Below are 20,694 nucleotides of genomic sequence, written 5' to 3'. Positions count from 1 at the left end.
GCTAATTTTTTGTATTTTTTAGTAGAGATGGGGTTTCACCATGTTAGCCAGGATGGTCTTTATCTCCACCTCGTGATCCACCTGCCTCAGCGTCCCAAAGTGCTGGGATTACAGGCGTGAGCCACCGTGCCCGGCTGAGTTTTGCCCATCTTTTAGAAAAATTTTTCTGTGCCACTTTAGGATGAACAGAGATAGTTTGATGTTTGGTTGTTTCCCTCAGATTTCTTAGTAATGAGGTATTTAGTGTCACTCAGTATTAAAGAATTATCTGATTGAAGACTTTATGAATAGGATCAAGGGTGACTAAATGTCATACTTTTTCTCCGTAGTGAATATAACTAGGAGAGGAGGAGGCAGGAAGTGTTAGAGAAAAAGGGTAATAGAATTTACACAACAATGTTTACCAAAATGTAATAAAACTCTTCATTACCTGGTAAGAACCATATCATGAGGACTAGCACAGCACTGTGCTTGTAGATGCTTAATATAAATACCACCTGATTTTTATTCCATGTGGTGTAATTCTGTGCTACAGACTTGACTAAAATTCAGAGTATTAGACTCATTATTTGTAGGATATTACAAATAATGTGAGCTTTCTTGATAATTGCACATAAATATACTATAATAAAACCTTCAATCTACAATGCTGAAAGAATTCTCTAAACAACAATTAATTATGCATTTCAGCACTCATATGAGCCAAGTAAATTGTTACTGTCTCTCAAGGAGAGCATATATTTCCGTGAAATGCTTGGAATACAAGTTTTCCACATGAAATAATGTCTTGATAGGGAAATCATACTAATCCGTTTCTGTTAACTACGTCCATAAACTCATTTAGACCTTCGCTCATGATAGCATATACCAATAATAGGCAAAGTACCTGCAAAAATATACACCTCCTCTTACCTGCTTGTTCCAACATATATTTGAGGCATAATAAAGTAGAATTTTCCAAATGAAAGGATTTTGTATCTTTGGAGCAGAAATTAATATTTGTATTAATACAAATATTCTGTTTTAAGTGACAGAGAACCCAGCTTAAATTTGCCTGAACCCAGAAAGAGCATTTATTAGCTCACATAGTTGGAAAGGCTAGTGGCTGGCTTTGGCTGTAGTTATAGACACTCAAACAGTGTCTTCTCTTGTCTCCTTGCCTTACCTTCGCTGTTTTGGCTTCATTCTCAGGGTCAGAGTAATACATGATCATAGAATCAAATGCCTATTCCCACAAGTTATAGGACAGTTGAAGAGGAAACCTGCAAAGTCTCCTTAGCTCTCATTTTCTTTGCCTGGGTCATATTTCATTTTTTTTTTTTTTTTTTTTTTTTTGAGACGGAGTCTCGCTCTGTCGCCCAGGCTGGAGTGCAGTGGCGCAATCTCAGCTCACTGCAAGCTCCGCCTCCCGGGTTCACGCCATTCTCCTGCCTCAGCCTTTGCGAGTAGCTGGGACTACAGGCGCCTGCCACCACGCCCGGCCAATTTTTTGTATGTTTAGTAGAGACGGGGTTTCACCGTGGTCTCGATCTCCTGACCTCGTGATCCGCCCGCCTCGGCCTCCCAAAGTGCTGGGATTACAAGCGTGAGCCACCGCGCCCGGCGCCTGGGTCATATTTCTGTCTCTGAACCAGTCACTCTGGCCAGGAGATTGTGATGGCATAGATTGAGCCACATGCTGAGCTTGGATTTGGTTGGGATTCAATACCACTTATAGCTGAGAGTGCAAGAGTAAGTTTCCCTGAAGAAAATTTAAATTATGTACAATATAAATATTTGTCCTAACTCTTCTCTCTTTCCAGAAGCACCACTGTAACAAGTTTATTGCACTTACAATTCTATAGATGTAAAAATCAATACCTTTTTATGTTGTATATGTATAGTATCGTATGTGTTTCTTTCTCTTGCTTTTGTCATTGACCAATATATTTTATACCCCCTACTTACGAAGATCTTCAAGGAAATACCGTAACTTCTCTTTTAAATAATGGAAATATCCTAAATAGACATTTTATTGTTTATAAAGTATTTAAGAAATATCAAAACCGACCACCCAAACATTCTTAGGAATTCATTAAGTGAAAATTTCCATGAGTCTTTTTATAAAATCTTATTAGGCGTCAATCTATATTTGGGGTTTTAACACAGGCAGAAAAATACCTGTAGGTAAATTAAATACTTTTCAGCAAGTAATATTTCTGAAAGAATGTATCAGTTTAGAGCATCTTGGCTGATTAAAGTATAAAGTACATCAGTATTGTCCCTAGTGATGAAAATTGGATAAGACTGGGTGTATGGTGGCTCATGCCTCTATAATCCTGGCACTTTGGGAGGCCACATTGAGGGGATCAGTTGAGGCCAGGATTTTGAGACCAGCCTGGGCAACATAGTTAGACCTTGTCTCTACAAAATTTAAAAACATTAGTCAGGCATAAAGACATGTAGCTTCAACTACTTGAAGGTTGAGGTAAGAGGATTGCTTGAGCCCAGGAGTTTGAGGTGACCATGAGCTATGATCACACCACTGCATTCCAGCCTGAGCATCAGCGTAAGACCCTGTCTCAAAAAAAGAAGAAAAGAGCTGGTTAAAAACTCAGATTTTCAACTGAAAATGAATTAAAGACTTAACTGTAAGACCTGAAACTATGAAAGACCTAAAACAAAACATAGCGGGGAAACTTCATGACATTGATCATGGCAGTGATTTCATGGATGTGACATCAAAAGCAAAGGAAACCAAAGCAGAAATAGACAAGTGGGACTACATCAAATTTAAAAGCTTCTGCAGAGCAGGAAGCAATGGAGTGAAAAGGCAACCTATGGAATAGGAGAAAATATTTGCAAACCATGTATCTAAAATACATAAGGAAGTCCTAGAACTCAATAGTGAGAAAACTAATAACCCTATTTTAAAGTGAGAAGTTTTTGATATAAATTTAAGGTATACAATATGATTTTTTGTGAACTTTTAGGTGCAGGGGTATATATGTGGGTTCGTTATATTGGTAAATTTTGTGTCATGGGGTTTAGTGTACAGACTTTTATCACTCAGGTACTAAGCATAGTATTCAATAGGTAGTTTTTTGATCCTCTCCTTTTTCTCACCTTCTGCCCTCAAGTAGGTCCTGGTATGTGTTGTTCCCTTGTTTGTGTCTGTGTGTTCTCAGTGGTTAGCACCCTTTTATAAGTGAGAGTATGCAGTATTTGGTTTTCTGTTCCTGTGTTAGTTTGCTTATGATACTGGCCTCCAACTTCATCCATGTTGCTGCAAAAGACATAATCTGTTTTTTTTATGGCTATGTAGTATTCCATGGCATATCTGTACCACATTTTCTTTATCCACTCTACTATTGATGGGTATTTAGGTTGATTCGTGTTTTTGCTATTGTGAATAGTGTTGCAGTGAACATATGTGTGTGTCTGTCTTTATGGCAGAACGATTTATATTCCTTTGGGTATATACCCAATAATGGGATTGCTGGGTTGAATGGTAATTCTGTTTTAAGTTCTTTGAGAAATCACCAAACTGCTTTCCATAGTGGCAGAACTAATTTACATTCCCACCAGCAGTGTATAAGAATTCCCTTTTCTCCACAGTCTTGCCGGCATCTTGTTGTTTTTTGACTTTTTAACAATAGCCATTCTGATTGATGTGAGATGGTATCTCATTGTGGTTTTAATTTGCATTTCTCTAATAATTAGTGATATTGAGCATTTTTAGATGTTGGCCATGTGTATGTTTTCTTTTGAAAGGTACAACATGATGTTTTGATATACATAATGATTAGAGGTAAGCAGTTTAACATACTCATCATCTTATATAATTTTTTTTTTTTTTGGTAAGCACATCTAAAATCTACTCTCTTCAAAATAGACATTTCTCTAAAGAAGACACACAAATGGCCAACAGGTACATGAAAAGATGTTCAATTCACTAACCATCAGGGAAATACAAATCAAAACCACAGTGAGGTATGGACTCACACCTGTTAGGGTGGCTATTATCAAAAACAAAAGACAGCAGGTATTGTTGAGGATGTGAGAAATGGGAACACTTGGACACCGGTGGTAGGAGTGAAAAACACGTGCACTCGGTTGGTTTACACTGTTGAAAACTGTATGGTGATTCCTCAAAAAAATTAAAAATAAAATTACCATAAAGTCCTGAAATCCCACTTCTGGGTGTTTAATCTAAAAGAATGGAAATCAGGATCCCAAACAGGTACTAGCACTCCCATGTTCATTGTGGCACCACTCACAATAGCTAAGATGTGGAAACAACTTAAATGTCAATGGATAAATCAATAAAGAAATGTAGACTATGCATATAATGAAATGTTTTTCAGCCTTAAAAAAGAATGAACATAATATGTGACATCATAGATGAACCCAGATAACATTATGCTAACCGAAGTGAGCCAGTCACAGAAAGACAAATACAGCGTGATTCTACTTAATACGAAGTATCAAAAATAGTCAAACATATACAATCAGAGGGTAGAATGCTGGTTACCAGGAGCTTGGGGGAAGGGCAAATGGGGAGTTGCCCTTCAATGAGTGTAAAGTTTTAGTCAATGCCAGATGAACAAATTCTAGAGATCTTTTGTACAATATTGTATCTATAGTTAACAATACCGTTTTTTATACACTTATTTAAGAGATTAGATCTGATCTTGTGTTCTTAATGCAATACAAATTAAAACAAAAACAAAAGCTCAGCTTATCTTCTTCATGCCTGGTAGTAAACTTTCAACTGATACCTGTGTAGTTGTGTATGTACTCACATGTTTAACAAATAATTATCACTTCCTTATTGATGTGCAGTTGCTAGTGGGCTGTTTCTGAGGTGCTTTCAGACGGGATATATTTTCTTTCTAACTCTTACGGGTGCTAGAGGTGGCTTACCAGAAGTTGGAGATTAAGTGGTTTACTGTTGTTTCTCGGGTTTGGGACAGAATCCCTAGCTCAAACTATGACTATTGACAGATTAGATTGATTTCAGGAACATAAGACTTAATTGAATCTTTGGAGTGCTAGGGGCAAGAACTTGGTTAGGAATAAACAGGATTTAAGTAATTAGAATTATTTAGCTCTCCTGGGACTCAGTGAAACATCTTCTAAATAAGATTCTGGACCTTCTCTGTCCTCTAATTTAACTGTAGACACCTGTGACTCAATCCTGACCAACCTGGCAAAATATCTAATTCTTTCTCCTGAGGTTGTATCTGGAATCATTCTTACTATATCTTAAGTCTATAACTCTTATTTTTCCTTTTAATTATTACTGTGAGTTTTAAAATTGTAATTACAGTATAATTCATATTACTGAGAAAAATATTTTTAACAGCACAGTGATTATTGTAAGCAATTTTTAAAAAAATCTTTTTCGTTATGCCAACCCCATTTCTCATAAATAATCCCTGTTAATGAGTTTGGTGTATGGAATATAGAAGTGGTCTTGTGTTTGGATTAACTAATAAGATATGATAGGCTTTACTCAATGCCAAATTTAAGGGCATGAGGCAGGTAGTAAAGCTTGATAAAATTAGTGAGGTCTGTCATTTCACAGTAATTGCTTTCAAATGTACCAGTAAGTCCACATTTGGGATATGCTTTGCCAGGGAAGCCATTGATTTTGGGATCTCTTTAGTTTTTATCCCTTTGTTTCCTTCGGGGTGCCAGACTAGGGCCCCTTTTCCAGTGCAGGTGCATCTTATTAATGCTGATTGCCGATTACTTGAGCTACAATCTTGCCATAAGGACCTTTACCTGACGCTTTGTTTTCTTGGATTTGGTATGTTCCTATACCTTCTATGAATTGCTATTGCAAGGAGGATCTGACCAAGGTTATTCAAACTTAAAAAACAACAATATATCTCATAACAGATCATATACTAATACATGTAAGATCTAACGATTTTGATGGTAGTGAAATAGGACCATGGTATATTTTACCAGTATTCACCTGTGGACCATATAAGTTTGCTATTAGTTTTTCATGATTACACATACTGTCACAGCAAATATCCTTGTACATATTTCCTTGTAATTTTGGGCAAGTATTTATGCAGGCTACATAGAATTTCTGGATAAAAAGCTACGCATCTTTAAATTTTTTATAAATCTGCCAAATTGTCCCTCAATGTTATAGTCTCATCAACAGCGTGTGAGATAATGTTTCCTCATGCACCTTCCTTCTAGTTTTATTTATGTTGTCTCTTTCTAGTCCCTGAATTTTTGTGCGTGTGATTTTGGTAGGATATACAAAATGATCTTGATTTTGCATTAAAATCAGAATGTTGAGGATTAGCTCAACATCATAGGACTAAGTGGTGATCTAGACTAGCACTGTCTGTCTCTTGTATTCTTTGAGTTAACTGAAACTACATAATCTATTTTGTTTTATTCTCCCACTTTAATATTTAGAACTAATTTATAATCTACTTTGCAGAAAGTGAAGTTATTTCAACTCAACTTTATTCCAAAGAAATAGGGAACTATTTGAAATAGGGAACTAATAACCTCTGCTTGTGCCTGAAGCTCTTCATTATTTGTCAGTAATGTTAACTTATGCCAAGTAAAAAAAAAAAAGTTAAAGATGTATTTCACCTACTTACGGGTTCTACTACAATATAAAGTTGCTGTAGAGGTTTTTAATATATTTTAGTCTTCATCTGTTTATCAGCCTGTTGCATGGTAAGTGATTGCTCAACCATTGAAGTTATGGTATGTGACAAATCTGCAGAAATTTTGCTGTATAAGCCAATGGAATTTTTACATTAAAAGATAACTCATGCAGTAACTTCTATTCATTAAAGCTTGGGACAACTTAAATGATGATAAAGTGAACATTTTTTAAGGCAGATTCATTATGATTTATCAAAAATTAAAGAATGTCCTCTACTTCTGGTTCCTTTAGTTGGTCACTTTCTCTAACAGTGATACTGGTTTACACATTTTTCAAGTGTCGCTGTGTATGAACTTATGCCAATGTTGTTTACAATGTGTTGGAAACATTTTATTTTTCAAATGCAGTTTTATTTATGTTTATAGAAAATATTTGAAACTGGTGAAAACCTCTTTGTTAATAAAATGTAGGAGAGGTAGAATACATCTTTTTGGTCATGCCTTATTGAAAACAAAATGGTTTTAGGGACAGACTGGAACTTGTTTTTCCTTCCAGATTGAGTAAATCCCTACTCTCAACCTACATGCACTGAGAAAATAGTCTAAACATTTCATCATGCTTATTTTAGCTCCCTTTGCCACTTAAAGCAGGAATAGATGTGGACAAATTTACTTCCTATGATATAGGTGTTTCGCTTTTTATACACTGCTCAAGAAATATCAATTTAAAGGTGGATGTTAGAAATAACAGGCATTAGTGTTTTTTCTATTGTAAAAGTAACAATGATCTTAGCTGAACAGGATTTATTATTAGCAGTTGTACACATTTGCCCACTGAAATTCATTTCTTCTTTCCTTGTCTTCCTCCTGCATTTTGGTGACTTCCTTACAGCCCTCACCACAGTCTACAGTGCATTGCATGTATTTGCTTCTGTTTTCATGTTTTTCACTATAATATGAGCCTAGAGAACTAGATATGTTTGTTGTTCATCTTTTTATTTTATGTAAAGCCTAGCACATAATAGGAATACATACTGAATTCAACCGATCTTTGCAAAATGGTATAATGTGAAAAATTGGCAAGTCATTCTATTTGATAATCCTTGATCATTAAAAACTATTTCTGAGATTTTCATATTACTTTAGTGAATCGGTTATTATATAAAAATATTCCATACACTTGTTAGTTTTGTTTACAGAGAATTGTTTTATATTCTCTAAAGATAATTACTGATAGTTTACCATCTGTTTCTATTAATGAGTCATTTCTATCTCCCTAATCACTTGTTTTGTGCTATATTTTATATGTGAAATAATCTCCATTTTTTAGCTTTTGATGGTTTTGATACTTAGGAAATGTGCAATATCTTCTGTGATCTTCTGCAAGTTATATTTGTGACATAATTTGAATTTGAGTGCCACTCCTTACTAGGAAATGTGTGTTGGTAATTTGTAAAATGAGACATCCCTTTTAGATGTCTTTATGAAAACTCTTATTTTTGTCTTTTACTTTCTAAGTAGATGTGGCTTTTCTTTTCCAGAAACACAATCTTTTGAGGTTTTTTTTTTCATTCTGACAAAAATGGAGAAAGAGGACTCAATGTTTATTGAATGCTTATTGTATTCTTGTATTGTAATGAGCACTATATATAATCATTAAATAATTACTTAATAACCTTATTCCATAAGTAATATGCTTATGTACAGGTGAGTAAGCTACAGAGAAAATGAATATTTTTTTTCCACTTGGCCTCTGCTTTATTTCTCATGTAACATAGAACACAGAAAATAGTCTTACATATCATGGATAAGTGGAAATTACATTGGAACTTTTATTTCTGACAATATAGTCAGGTAGATATTCTTTAAATATCCCATCCATAGGGAAAGGATATTTTTTTTAAAAAAAGATAAAAGAAGGTATAGAAAACATTAGCAACAGATTATCAGAAAAGACCTTGAATTGAAAAAAGAACCAAATAGAACTTCTTTAAAAAGAATCAGTAAGAGTATAAACTTTAATGTTTTAAACAGGTGACTAAACATAATTGCAAGAGAGGTTTGAAGAAATTATATGCATACACAGAAAGAAAAGGTGATAGAAGTGACACAGTTTAAGAAATGTGAAGGACAGAATGAGACTGTCTAAAAATACGTTTAAATGGAGTGTCAGAAAATTGATGCGTAGAGAGAATGGAAGATAGGAAATAATGGAATTAAAAGTGGCTAAGAATTATCCAGAACTGAAGAAAGTCATGGGTCCTCAGATTTAGGAAGCACATTTTGTTGTTGTTGTTTTTCAGACAGGGTCTGGCTCTGTCACCCAGACTGGAGTGCAGTGGTGCCGTCTTGGCTTACTGCCGCCTGGACCTCCCCAGGCACAAATGATCCTCCACCTCAGCCTCCTAAGTAGCTGCGACTACGGGTGACTGCCACCATGCTCAGCTAATTTTTAAAAATTTCTTGTAGAGGCAGGGTCTTGCCATGTTGCCCAGGCTGGTTTTGAATTTCTCAGCTCAAGCAGTCCTCCTGCCTTAGCCTCTCAAAGCACTGGGATTACATTCCTGAGGCCTCCACGCCCAACCTTGGAAGCACAATTAATTCCAAATAAGCTACATGATGGTGAAATTTGGAAAACCAAAGATAAAAAGGAAGTCTTAAAATTTGCCAAAAAGAGAAAACAGGTTAGATACACAAGAATATTGGACTGACAGCGGCTTTCTGAGAGTATCAGTGTACTGATGGCAATCAGAAGCCAATGTACTAATACCATCAAATTTACTACCAATTTACAGTATTATTTATACTCAGCTAATCCATTATTCCAGAGTGAAGCTGAAATCATTACATTTGCAGCCAAACAGAAGAGGAGTATCTTTACCACCAAGAGAGGCTCATTAAATGTGCATTAAAGCTGGGTGGGGTATACAGGTGTGAAATGTCAGGAGGTGGTTAGGTCCCCTGCTGAGATTTGGGACCATTCCACCCTATTTCAAATACTTTCATAAGACATCTTGCCCTCATGGGTGGATTAAATTCTGGGGAAATTCCCACAGTGGAAATTGTGGATTTTTATTTGTTTAAGTGGTCATTTGCTAGCATCTATTATTTTACAGTTTCTAAAACAAATCATGTATCACTGGTCTTTTCTAGAGGCTGTACTCATCTGAACTATTTTATATTTCAAATACCTGAGGAATACATAAGGGAAAGTGGCTGTTTTTCTTTCCCCCAATTCCACTTACCTGTGCCATTAATTTTAATTTCGAGGAAAAGTAGTTTCTCACTTTGTTGGTCAATTCTGAGAGTGGACTTTAATTAATCGGCTTCTGGCTTATTTGTACTGGTTAGAAGATGCTTAAAGTGGAGACCCTGTCAGATTATCTTAGGCCTCTAGCAAAGAACCTGCTAGTTTGATGCCTAACAATGTTCATTCTGAGCTGATGCTAAGATACTAAATATTTCTATGAAAAATAGAAATCAGAAATGTAGCACCAGCAACAAAAATAGCTTTCCATGGACTGCAAAAACTTCAGAGAACAGTTGATTAGCAGCATCAAATCCGAGAGCAGTAGCAGGGAGAAGTCATGGGAAAGGAGGAGGCCAAGGCCCAAATTGGAGAGACAGCAGGATTTATTTGATTACCTTAGCATTTCCAAGTTTCAGTTAATTTTGTACCACCTTCACAATTTTTACATTATGCTCATATTACCTAGGTTATTATTTACTTATATTTTAAAATAAATTTATGCTGATCATTTATTTTTAAGAGGATATGTTTTAATCAAAATAAAAATTGAAATCCATACTACATGTTGTAAATCAAAAGTATATGTAAAAATGATTAAAAGGAGAGAACACAATGAAAACCATATCCTGCTGGGTGCAGTGGCTCACGCCTGTAATCCCAGCACTTTGGGAGTCCAAGGTGGGTGGATCACTTGAGCCCAGGAGTTTGAAACCAGCCTGAGCAAACCCTATCTCTACAAAAAATATAAAAATTAGCAGGATGCGGTGGTGTGCGTCTGTAGCCCCAGCTACCTGGGAGACTGATGTGGGAGGATCACCTGAGCCCAGGAGGTTGAGGCTGCAGTGAGTTGTGATCGAGCCATTGCACTCCAGCCTGGGTGACAGCGCAAGGCCCTGTCTCAAACCACAAAAACAACAAACAATTTTCTGTTGCCTGTCATGGAGCCTGAGGCCTATCTTCTGTTATAAAGAAGAAAAAAATTTCAAAAAACATTGAAGACATGCTAGCACCATCTACGGTCTTCTTTACTTAATCAAAAAGATGCAAAGGCTGGGTGCAGTGGCTCATGCCTGTAATCCCAGCACTTTGGGAGGCTGAGGTGGGTGGATCACCTGAGGTCAGGAGTTTGAGACCAGCATGGCCAATATGGTGAAACCTCGTCTCTACTAAAAATACAAAAATATGCTAGGCATGGTGGTGCATGCCTGCAATCCCAGCTACTCAGGAGGCCGAGGCTGGAGAATTGCTGGAACCCCCCGGAAGTGGAGGTTATAGTGAGTCGAGATCACACCACTGCACTCCAGCCTGGGCAACAGAGCCAGACTCCATCTCAGACAAAAAAAAAACAAAAAACAAAAAAAGCAGAAAGGAAGTAAACTTGTCATTTGTCATGTGCAATATAAAATCGTTTTTAGTACCAGCAGTGTCAACAGATGAATGTGAAATGATTCACGGAGGTTAGCGTGACTGTGTGCGTCTGAGTGCCTGCTTTTTAGTGATCATCATTTGAAAGATATTGCTCTGTGCCTCCTGTATTGAAATGATTTTGTTCTTTCTATTTGAAGCTCTTTTAAGAGCCTGTGCCGATGGAGGTGCCAACCGCTTATATGATATCACCGAAGGAGAGAGAGAAAGGTATGCTTTCTTTTAGCCAGTGTGCATAGTACCACGAATTTCTGCTCTTCTGTTCTTTATTTTCTTTTTGTAAGTGGACATTGTTAATTCTCCTTTAGACTCTTTTATAGAAAATCTCCTCAGTGAGGGAAGAGTAACCTGAGCTGCTTAACTATGTTGTATTATTTCTTGCTTTGAATGGTATCTCTTAGTAGAATGAGGCCCATCTATTCTTATTTTAAAAACCTTCATTCTGCTACTTCAAAGCCACATTAAGTAGCATTATCAGATCTTGATACTTGTGAGAACTGTGAAAGTCAGCTAAAATAAAACTTCAAATGGCAATTTGAGATGTTATTCAGTGTAAATTAATGAAAACTGATTTTATTTAAAGTAGATGTATATTCCCTCATAGAAAATATGAGATTTTATATTAGTGTTGAGTAAAGCCCAGTATAATTTAACTTAATTATTTCTCAGTTATGCATACACTTAGGAGATAAAGAGTTTCCTTAAGATTTACTATCCCTGCTGTCTGATTTTTCTTATCTGTATGCGGTAAGGTATTTTTAGATAAGATAATATATTTGATGGAAGCGGATTTTAAACCTAGCTCATTGTGAACGTGTTTGTAGTCCAAACACCTTGGCAAACACAAGAATTTATAGTGAACATATAAGTAGACTAACTATGAAACATAGTTTCATCTCTATCATATGTATTATTATGTTGAAATGTTTATAGTTAAATAAATTACCTCCTTGCTGCAAAAAATAAAAACATTATGATGTAACACACTCTAGGTACAAATTAAATGTATGTATTTTGAAATAATATATTTTTCTTTATGGGATCAAAATTTCTAACACTGGAGCTGCTGTTTGAAAGCAGCCGGTTTCTTATTGGAGGAAGGCATGTTTCCTTCAAGACTGGACATGCTAATGCTAATGTCTGGGGACTAGATGCATTATCAAAAAATATAGCAAGAGTGACAGCCTAGAAGACAGCTTAAATTCTTAACATTTTTTGCTCCTTTATTTTGTAACTTTACAGATTCCTCTGACAGTATCCTCCAAGACCTGACATGGTCAATGTGTGAAAAAGTACTCAAGTATGTGTTGTAAAAAAAGGGTCCAGGCCAGTTACTTCAGATAGGAGCGTAATGCCCATGAGGCCAAGCTTCTGTATTGGGCCTGTAGCTTGCTTGCTGGCAAACAATCTGGTGCCAAGTATTCTCTAATGGCAGGTGTAGCTTGTGAACGTAATTGTAACGACAAGTGTGAAAGGATCTCAACACTGTGCCTTCCAAGTGATCTTTGATCATAAGATCTGTCGACAATTCTTGTGAAAAAATACAGACTCTCGATTATTGATTATTTTTACTGAATTGGAGTGGACACTAATAAGAAAGATAACAGAGCACTTTAAAACATGATTTCAACTTTTATTTTAGATTCAGGGCATATATATATATATATGTGTGTGTGTGTAGTTTCGTTACATGCGTATATTGTGTGATGCTGAAGTTTGGGATATGAATGATCCCATTACCCAGGTAGTGAGCGTAATATCCAGTAGTTACTTTTTCAACCCCTAACCCCCTCCGTCCGCATTCTCGTAGTTACCAGTGTCTATTGTTGCCATCATTATGTCCATGAGTACTCACTGTTTAGCTCCCACTTTTAAGTGAGAACATGCAGTATTTGGATTCCTGTTACTGCATTAATTCACTTGGGATAATGGCTTCCAGCTGCATCCATGTTGCTACAAAGCAGATGATTTCAAACAGAACACTTTTATTCATATTTGAAAGCAAAACAGATTACCAGATTTAGGGGGCGAGTACCACTATTTTTTGCCCAAATTTCACAATAACCACGTGTGACCACGTGTGATGTGTCTCAACCCATTTATAAGTAATCTTACAGAAGTCTTCCAAGAAGATTTATATAATTTACCAACTGTTTGTTCATGTATGAAGATGTTCAATAAAACATTGTACTTTTCATTGATTTTCTAGTTGTAATTATGTGTTTGCATCCTACTCTGATGCCCAGGGACATCGCTGGCCTGGGTGAGGGTAGAATCTCTAATAGGAAGATGAGTGAAACTGATTGTCTCATGTGGGAATTAAGTCCTTGAATCAGCCTCTAAATACAAACCCTAACCAGTCAAACTAATTGGATTCAGGTGACTAAGCGTAATTCCTCTTAATTGTATTTCTAATAGAAAGGCATCACAATAAAAAAAGAAAAAATATGCATGAGTTTTAAAAAGCCAGTATGTACTTTGAGGACCACTACTTGCCTTGTTCTTATTTATTTACTTAACATCCATATGTACAATGTAATGGCTCATAATTATGTGATAAAACATGCATTTTTAAAGAATCATCCTCAGTTGAAGACAAAAGATTTGTACATTTGGAATGGAAGGAAGGAAGACATATAGACAGTAGTAGAGGAACAAAGTTTACAGAGGAGTAGAGCTGAAGGAAAAATCGGTGATGGGACCTTCTCTCCTCTGCTCAGGCTGAGGAGGGGCGGGGCGTGAGGCCCCAGGCCCCGTGTCACTCTGCTTCTGGATACCACGGGACATTCAGGTCCACATCTGTCCCTCATGGAGCCAGGGCCCTAGGAGAGCCTGAAGAAGACCCAGGTGTGCTCCAGGCCCCTGCCTGGGCCTGCTGGCTCCTTTACTCTTTCATGGACCCAGAGGGAAAGGGAAGGTTAAAGTGTGGCAGGTGAGGCTGCTGGGACCCATGGGGAGATGTGTGTAGTAGAAAGAAGACTCAGAAAAGAGTATTGGATTTGGCCATAATCAGCAAGTAGAAACATAGTGCCCATTTATCCTGCAGCCCAGAAAGTCCAAGATTAGACAACGGAAACGTAGTTTATGAAGTAGAGGTGATTAATGTTCTTCTGTTACCTGCTTTCAGAATACTGAACTAGTGCTCCCAAACTCTTGGCTTATACATATTAGATAGGTTTCATTTTATTACAGATGTGCAGTTATCATTGTTTTCAGTGTTCAAATTGTCTCATCTTTGGCCAATATAAACTTCTTTAAGTTAGATCCTATGTTCTTTGTAAAAAGTTATCTTTATGTACATATATAAAGGTTATATATATATGCACACATATATATAAATCATGCGTATTATATAAATCACATATAATTTTTAGGCATAGTTAATGTACAATAAAATGCATATCATAGATGTTTAATTACATGGGTTTTGTTAGACATTTATTTACAGCCTCTTATCCACCATCCAAAACAAGAGAGAGAACATTTCTCTAGCCCCAGAAAATTCCCTCATGATTGATAATCCAGTTTTTTACCCCCAGTCAACTACTTTCTGATTTCCATTACTATAAACCTTAAAAAATCTATTACTGAATTTCGAGCAAAAGAAATCATATAGTATGTATTCTTTTGTGTCTTTTTTTCTTTTGCTCACATGTTTTTGCAATTCATTCATGTATTGGTAGTTCTTTTTTATTGCTCAGTAGTATTTTATTGTATGAATATACCACAGTTACATTTGTTTATTCACCAAATGTACATTTGGTTGTTTGCAGTTTTTGGCTATTATTTGTAAATGCCACTTCTTATACAAGGGTTTCTGTGAACATGTTTTAATTTTGAGAAGCAGGTACAAAGAATGAAGTTTCTGGGTAACAGGGTAAATATATATTTAACTTTCTAGAAACTGACATTTCACTTTTCCAAAGTGGTTGTACCATTTTATATTTCCATGAGTAATGTCTGTATTGCTTCATATCCTCACCAATATTTGTTCTTTTTTATCTTTTTGATTTTAGCCATTTAGTGTTTGTGAATGGAATTTATGATTTTAATTTACATTTTTCTGTTAACTAAGGATGTTGAGCGTCTTTTCATGTATTTATTAACCATTGGTATTTCATGATTTGATATATAATAGCTTGTAACACAATTCTTATTTATCACTTTTATTAATTAAGAAAAGAGCTGTGAGCTTAGGTCCAGTTCTGTACTACATGTGTGAAATACTTGCACACCATCTTTATTAAAATTGTTTTAAAATTGTGGTAACAAAACTTAACACGAGATCTACCTCTTAACAAATTTTTGTGTATAATACATATTGTTGACTATAGATACAGTGTTATGCATTAGATCTCCAGAACTTACTCATCTTGCTTAACTGAAAATTTATGCCCATTGATGAGTAACTCCTCATTTCTCACTTTCCTCCACCCCTGGCAACCCCATTCTACAGTTTGATTCTATGAATTTGACTATTTTAGATACCTCAGATGAGATAATCTTGCAGCATTTGTCTGTCTGTGACTAGCTTATTTTATGTAGCATAATGTCCTCAAGGCCATTCCATCTTTCATAAACGTCTGTCTTTGTTTCAACTATGAAAGCAGCCTCTCTTCATTTATCAGGTTTTGTTTTGATAAAGAAGCCCTAACTATTTTTTCTTATCGTGAATTGCAATGTATCTATTCATATCTATTGGTTCTGACCTGTAGGACAGTAGGACATATGATTAATTTTTCTGTAGTTACTTGTTAAGTGGATGCAAGCTCAGTAAACAAGGTCCCTGGTGCCATTCAGTATGATAGATTATATGACATAAAGAGAAAATTCTAGTTCAGTGTGATAGATTCTGTAACAAAGGAAGACATGGAGCAAGGACAGTTAGATCAGAGTGAAGGTATTAGAAAATATTCTGAGGATCCTAACGGGCTGTAAAAGATCAGGACCACAGAGCATGTGAGGTATACATATGTGTGTGCATTTGTAGCGACTGGGGAAAGGCAGGGAGATTCTCCTTTGTCTCCTGGATGAAATCTAAATTAACTACCTTGAGATGCAGGGTTATCTTTTTAGGCATGCCCAATTTCTTCCCTTGTATTCTGGTCAAGCAGAACTGCGCACTGTCCTAAATCTGCCGTGCGCTTTCTCCTCTCTGCCTTTGCTCAGGCCCTTTCTCATGGCTGATCGCGTACACATTAGCCCCACCCATAGTCCATTACAATTGTGCAGCCATTCGAAATAATCAGTGATGGTAGATCCTATGCTGTACTCATTCTTAGATGGTTTTAGCAGCATGTGCTAGCATGTTTTGTAGCAGTCCTATCCATGCATCAGTGTTCAACTAACACACCATGTACTCCAGGAGGGCTCCTCTTCCCTTCCAGCCTGAAGTGATTTGGCATTTCCTACACTGTAATAATACTCTTAAATCACAATGTTACATTCACCTTTTACCTTGATTTAAAGCTGTAAAGACTTATATTCTTTACTAGGTTGTAAATTGCTAGTGTTCTATTGCCCTTTAACTTTGCATAATACTTTGTAATTATTTACTTTCCCATTTTATCTTGTGATTTAGCTATGGGTAGATGTATCTTCTTCACTAGGTGGTAAACTCTTGGAAGGCAGCAATCATAATTAATCATCTTTATATGCTTCATATCTACTACACTAATGAGCATTTGAGAATTTATTGAATTCATGATTTTTCCTTGATACGTTAGCAGAGATGTAAGACTAAGTTTTGTTAAGTCAAGGATTTCTAAGATACAATACCAGCTATTGGAAATATCTTGTTGTTAAAGAAACTTTCGGTAATTATATATCTTAATAGTATTATAAGGCAGAAATGGCTTATATCTAAAAAGATTGTGTATTTTTGTCTAAAGTCATGTATAATGTATATCCCACTTATTTCCAGAATATCTTATGTTACGTTGCATTCTAATTCCTGTCTAAATGAATCTTTTGTCCTGGAACTAAGGTCCTTGCCTTTGAATTCATTGGTATTTTGAGAGCAATTTGTACCATGAATATCAGTGCTAAATGTGAGGGTTTTTTATTTATTTGTGATTTTGTGGTACTTAGAGATTCTCAGGCTCATCAGCATAACAGTCTAAGAAGTTGCGATATCTTTAATATTGTGTGTAGGATGTGGGGAGGGTTGTTTTTAGGTTAGTTTTCTCAGAGTAATTAATGAATATAGAATCCTGAATGGAAAGTTCTACAGGAGAGTATCTTTATATAAACATTACTCAAGGGTAGCTCAAATGTTTAGGAGTTTCCTTTCTGTTTAAATATGGGCGCCTAACAAAAATTCCTTGCATTCATGGAAATGACCACGTAATTAAACACTCATTACCAATGGCAGGATGATGAGGACCTATTTAAACAGAAAAGCAAAATACATTCCTGATCCCTTTTTCCTCTCACTTCATTAATTTTCTCACAGTTACAATTTCAGTCTTTGAGCTTTATATAATCATGCAACTTACTCATCAGATCGATCTACTTTTTAGATTAGTCAAGTGTGAAGGGGATGACTGTTGTAACTCTAACTCTACAACTATTTGTGCCCCAGCTAAACGAAGTTGAAAATATAATTAAAATAACTGAATAATTTGGGAGGATAGGTCTTAAGAATTAGCTTCTAGGCCAGGCATGGTGGCTCACACCTGTAATCCCAGCACTTTGGGAGGCCGAGGCGGGCGGATCTCGAGGTCAGAAGATCGAGACCATCCTGGCTAACACGGTGAAACCCTGTCCCTACTAAAAATACAAAAAATTAGCCAGGCATGGTGGCAGGTGCCTATAGTCCCAGCTACTTGGGAGGCTGAGGCAGGAGAATGGCGTGAACCTGGGAGGCGGAGCTTGCAGTGAGCCGAGATCACGCCACTGTACTCTAGCCTGGGCGACAGAGCAAGACTCCGTCTCAAAAAAAAAAAAAAAAAGGAATTAGCTTCTAAAGCCTTTATCAATACAATTAACCCAGGCATCTGGTAGCAAGTATCTGCTTACTCTTTAATCAGTGACAGTCTAAGTCTGGCTATCTGTGAGTAACTTTGAACAATTTCGTTTCATTTCATTGCAGGTAGCAGCAGCCTCCAGAATGGACATTATGTAGTCAGAGAGTTAGATTAAGGTTCAAAATAGGATTCTGCCACTTCATTACTTTTAACAAGTAATTTAACTTCATGGGCTGTAGTTTCTTCATCTATGACCTTTCAGGAAGAGATCACTTTCTTTTGGAGTATTCAGAGAAATCTTGATGAGGTAACATTACTGTGTCTGATTACAGAAGATCTGGATAAATCAAGAGGTTGGAACATGGCTCTTAAAAGCTATAATGATAAATTATTGAATAGTTCAGTGTGTACCTGATGTAGTTTTAGGCCATAGCTGTAAATATTTTTGTCATACTTAACTATTCTGAATGTAATAATTGTATTACTTTTCAGAAAGGTTGTAAGCATTTTTCAGATAGTGGTTGGCATATAGGAAGGTAGTGTTTGGCATCTGATTTGTTTTAAATCCACTTTGTTCAGCTATAATTTCATACAACAAAATTCATCCACTTTAAACATACAGTTCAATTATTTTTGAAGCGTTATATGGTTGATACCCACCACCACAGTCAAAATTAAAACACGTCCATCATCCCAAAAAGTTCCTACCTCTTGCTTTGCAGTCATTCGCCTCCTCCCACACCGTGTCCCCCTGTAGACTTCTAGAATGTCATACAAATGAAATCACACAATTTGTTGTCTTGTCATTTTTCACTTATCATATGCTTTTGAGATTCATCCGTGTTATTTTATGTATTTTATTCATCCATGTATTTTATGTATTTATTATGTTATGTAGTTTGTTCTTTTTTACTGTTGAGTAGTGTTCCAGTATATGGGTACACCACAGTTTTCTTTCTTTATTTTACACAGTTGATGAACCTGATTTCTAAAACTTGCCTTTTTGTTGAAATTTGTTGTCATTTTTTTATGTGCTTCTTTGGAATACATGTTCTTTTAGTTGGAACCAAGCAAAATTCTCAATGTTTTCAATTCAATCCTAGACATTATATAAAATAGTAGTAAAGACTTATATGTAAGGTCTATATTTGCTGTATCTTAGTAAAAAGTATGTAAAAGCTCGTTCAATTCTGTTTTTAAAGGAACAAGACAATAAACATGAAATCAGTGTGAAATAAGTTGGTGTTAAGTATCTGAGCATAAGTTGTGGTCTTGATAACCTCCAATATATGTGGCAGTTGATTTCAGTCTCTCTCTGACTAGTTTTCTCACTGATTGTGATTTTTTTTTTTACTGCTTTTCAAGCCTCTCATGGAATAGTCAAAACATGTAATTTCTATATGCTTTAACATATGCAGAAAGGAAACAAATATGAACCAAAGATCTTTGGTTCAGTTGATTCTTATAAGCCTAGCCTTAGCAGTGATTAGTCATTTGCTTCAGCAAATTTCCATTAAAAAGTATTTATGCAATCAAATTACCAAGCTCTGTAAGCATGTCAACATTATTAGGTCTTTGAATCAAAATGATGAAGGTAAAAATGATTGGTGCATTTAAAAGATAATTTACAACAGAAGTCTTGGTATTAAAGAACCTTACACAACAAACTGTGAAGGCATATTTATCAAATTATTGATTAGATTAGCTTAGTAATATATTTTAGTCTGTTCGTTATCAAATGCTATAAATCAGAGGTCTCAAAATTATCCATGCATAGCTATGAATCATTTTGGAGTGTTAGAGGAGGGAGGAATGTGTATGCGAAGGTGCTATGTTTCTCAGATCATGCATGAACTCAAAATAAATTTTCAGAGCGAGACCATTTTAAGCAGCTGCAGGAAGTCAGTTTACAACTAAATTTAATCAGAGGAATTGTTTTTTATGGCTATTCTATTTCATAAAGTATGTTCCTGACAGAACCCTTTTCCCTTCCAGCACTGTGGATGAAGTCTTCAGAAGTAAATTATCTTCCAGTAATTTTTTAGAGAATGCTAGATCATTTGTCAAAAGTTTTGAGTAACGTGGCTTTTAAAATTTTACTTTTAAAAAAGAATGTCGAATTGTTTTAGTGATTGTTAATATAAGAACTCATGTTTTCTTGTCATGTTTTAGACATATTTTTAATAGATTTTTAGATCAATGAGTTAAGAAGTGATGGTTGAAAGTAATCACATAATACCACACAAACAAAATTGTTTCTTAAAAAGTTGTGGAATGGTCCCTGTCTGGTTTTTCACACACACTTATGTGATCGCACATACACGTCTTCTTGCAAATACACCCTCGGATTCTTCCTGCATGGTTTTCTTGTTATTAAGAGTTGGGATTTGTATTATTGGGCCAAGAGCAAACAGAATAACTCCA

The 20,694-nt window shown here is 35.9% G+C and overlaps 1 protein-coding gene across 8 annotated transcripts in view; it reads left to right on the top strand.

Annotated features, from left to right (window-relative positions):
* The window catches only part of TPK1 (thiamin pyrophosphokinase 1), a 393,588-nt gene that overhangs the window by 148,432 nt on the left and 224,462 nt on the right, over positions 1 to 20,694 (top strand). For all 8 annotated transcript variants that reach the window (XM_055284382.2, XM_055284383.2, XM_055284385.2 and 5 more), the window contains exon 4: positions 11,443 to 11,512. In XM_055284382.2, coding sequence (XP_055140357.1) covers positions 11,443 to 11,512 — 70 coding nt within the window. The remainder of the gene's footprint in view (positions 1 to 11,442; positions 11,513 to 20,694) is intronic.

Source organism: Symphalangus syndactylus, chromosome 6 (genome assembly GCF_028878055.3).
Source record: "Symphalangus syndactylus isolate Jambi chromosome 6, NHGRI_mSymSyn1-v2.1_pri, whole genome shotgun sequence".
NCBI lineage: Eukaryota > Metazoa > Chordata > Mammalia > Primates > Hylobatidae > Symphalangus > Symphalangus syndactylus.
This window is presented reverse-complemented; position numbering and strand designations above follow the sequence as displayed.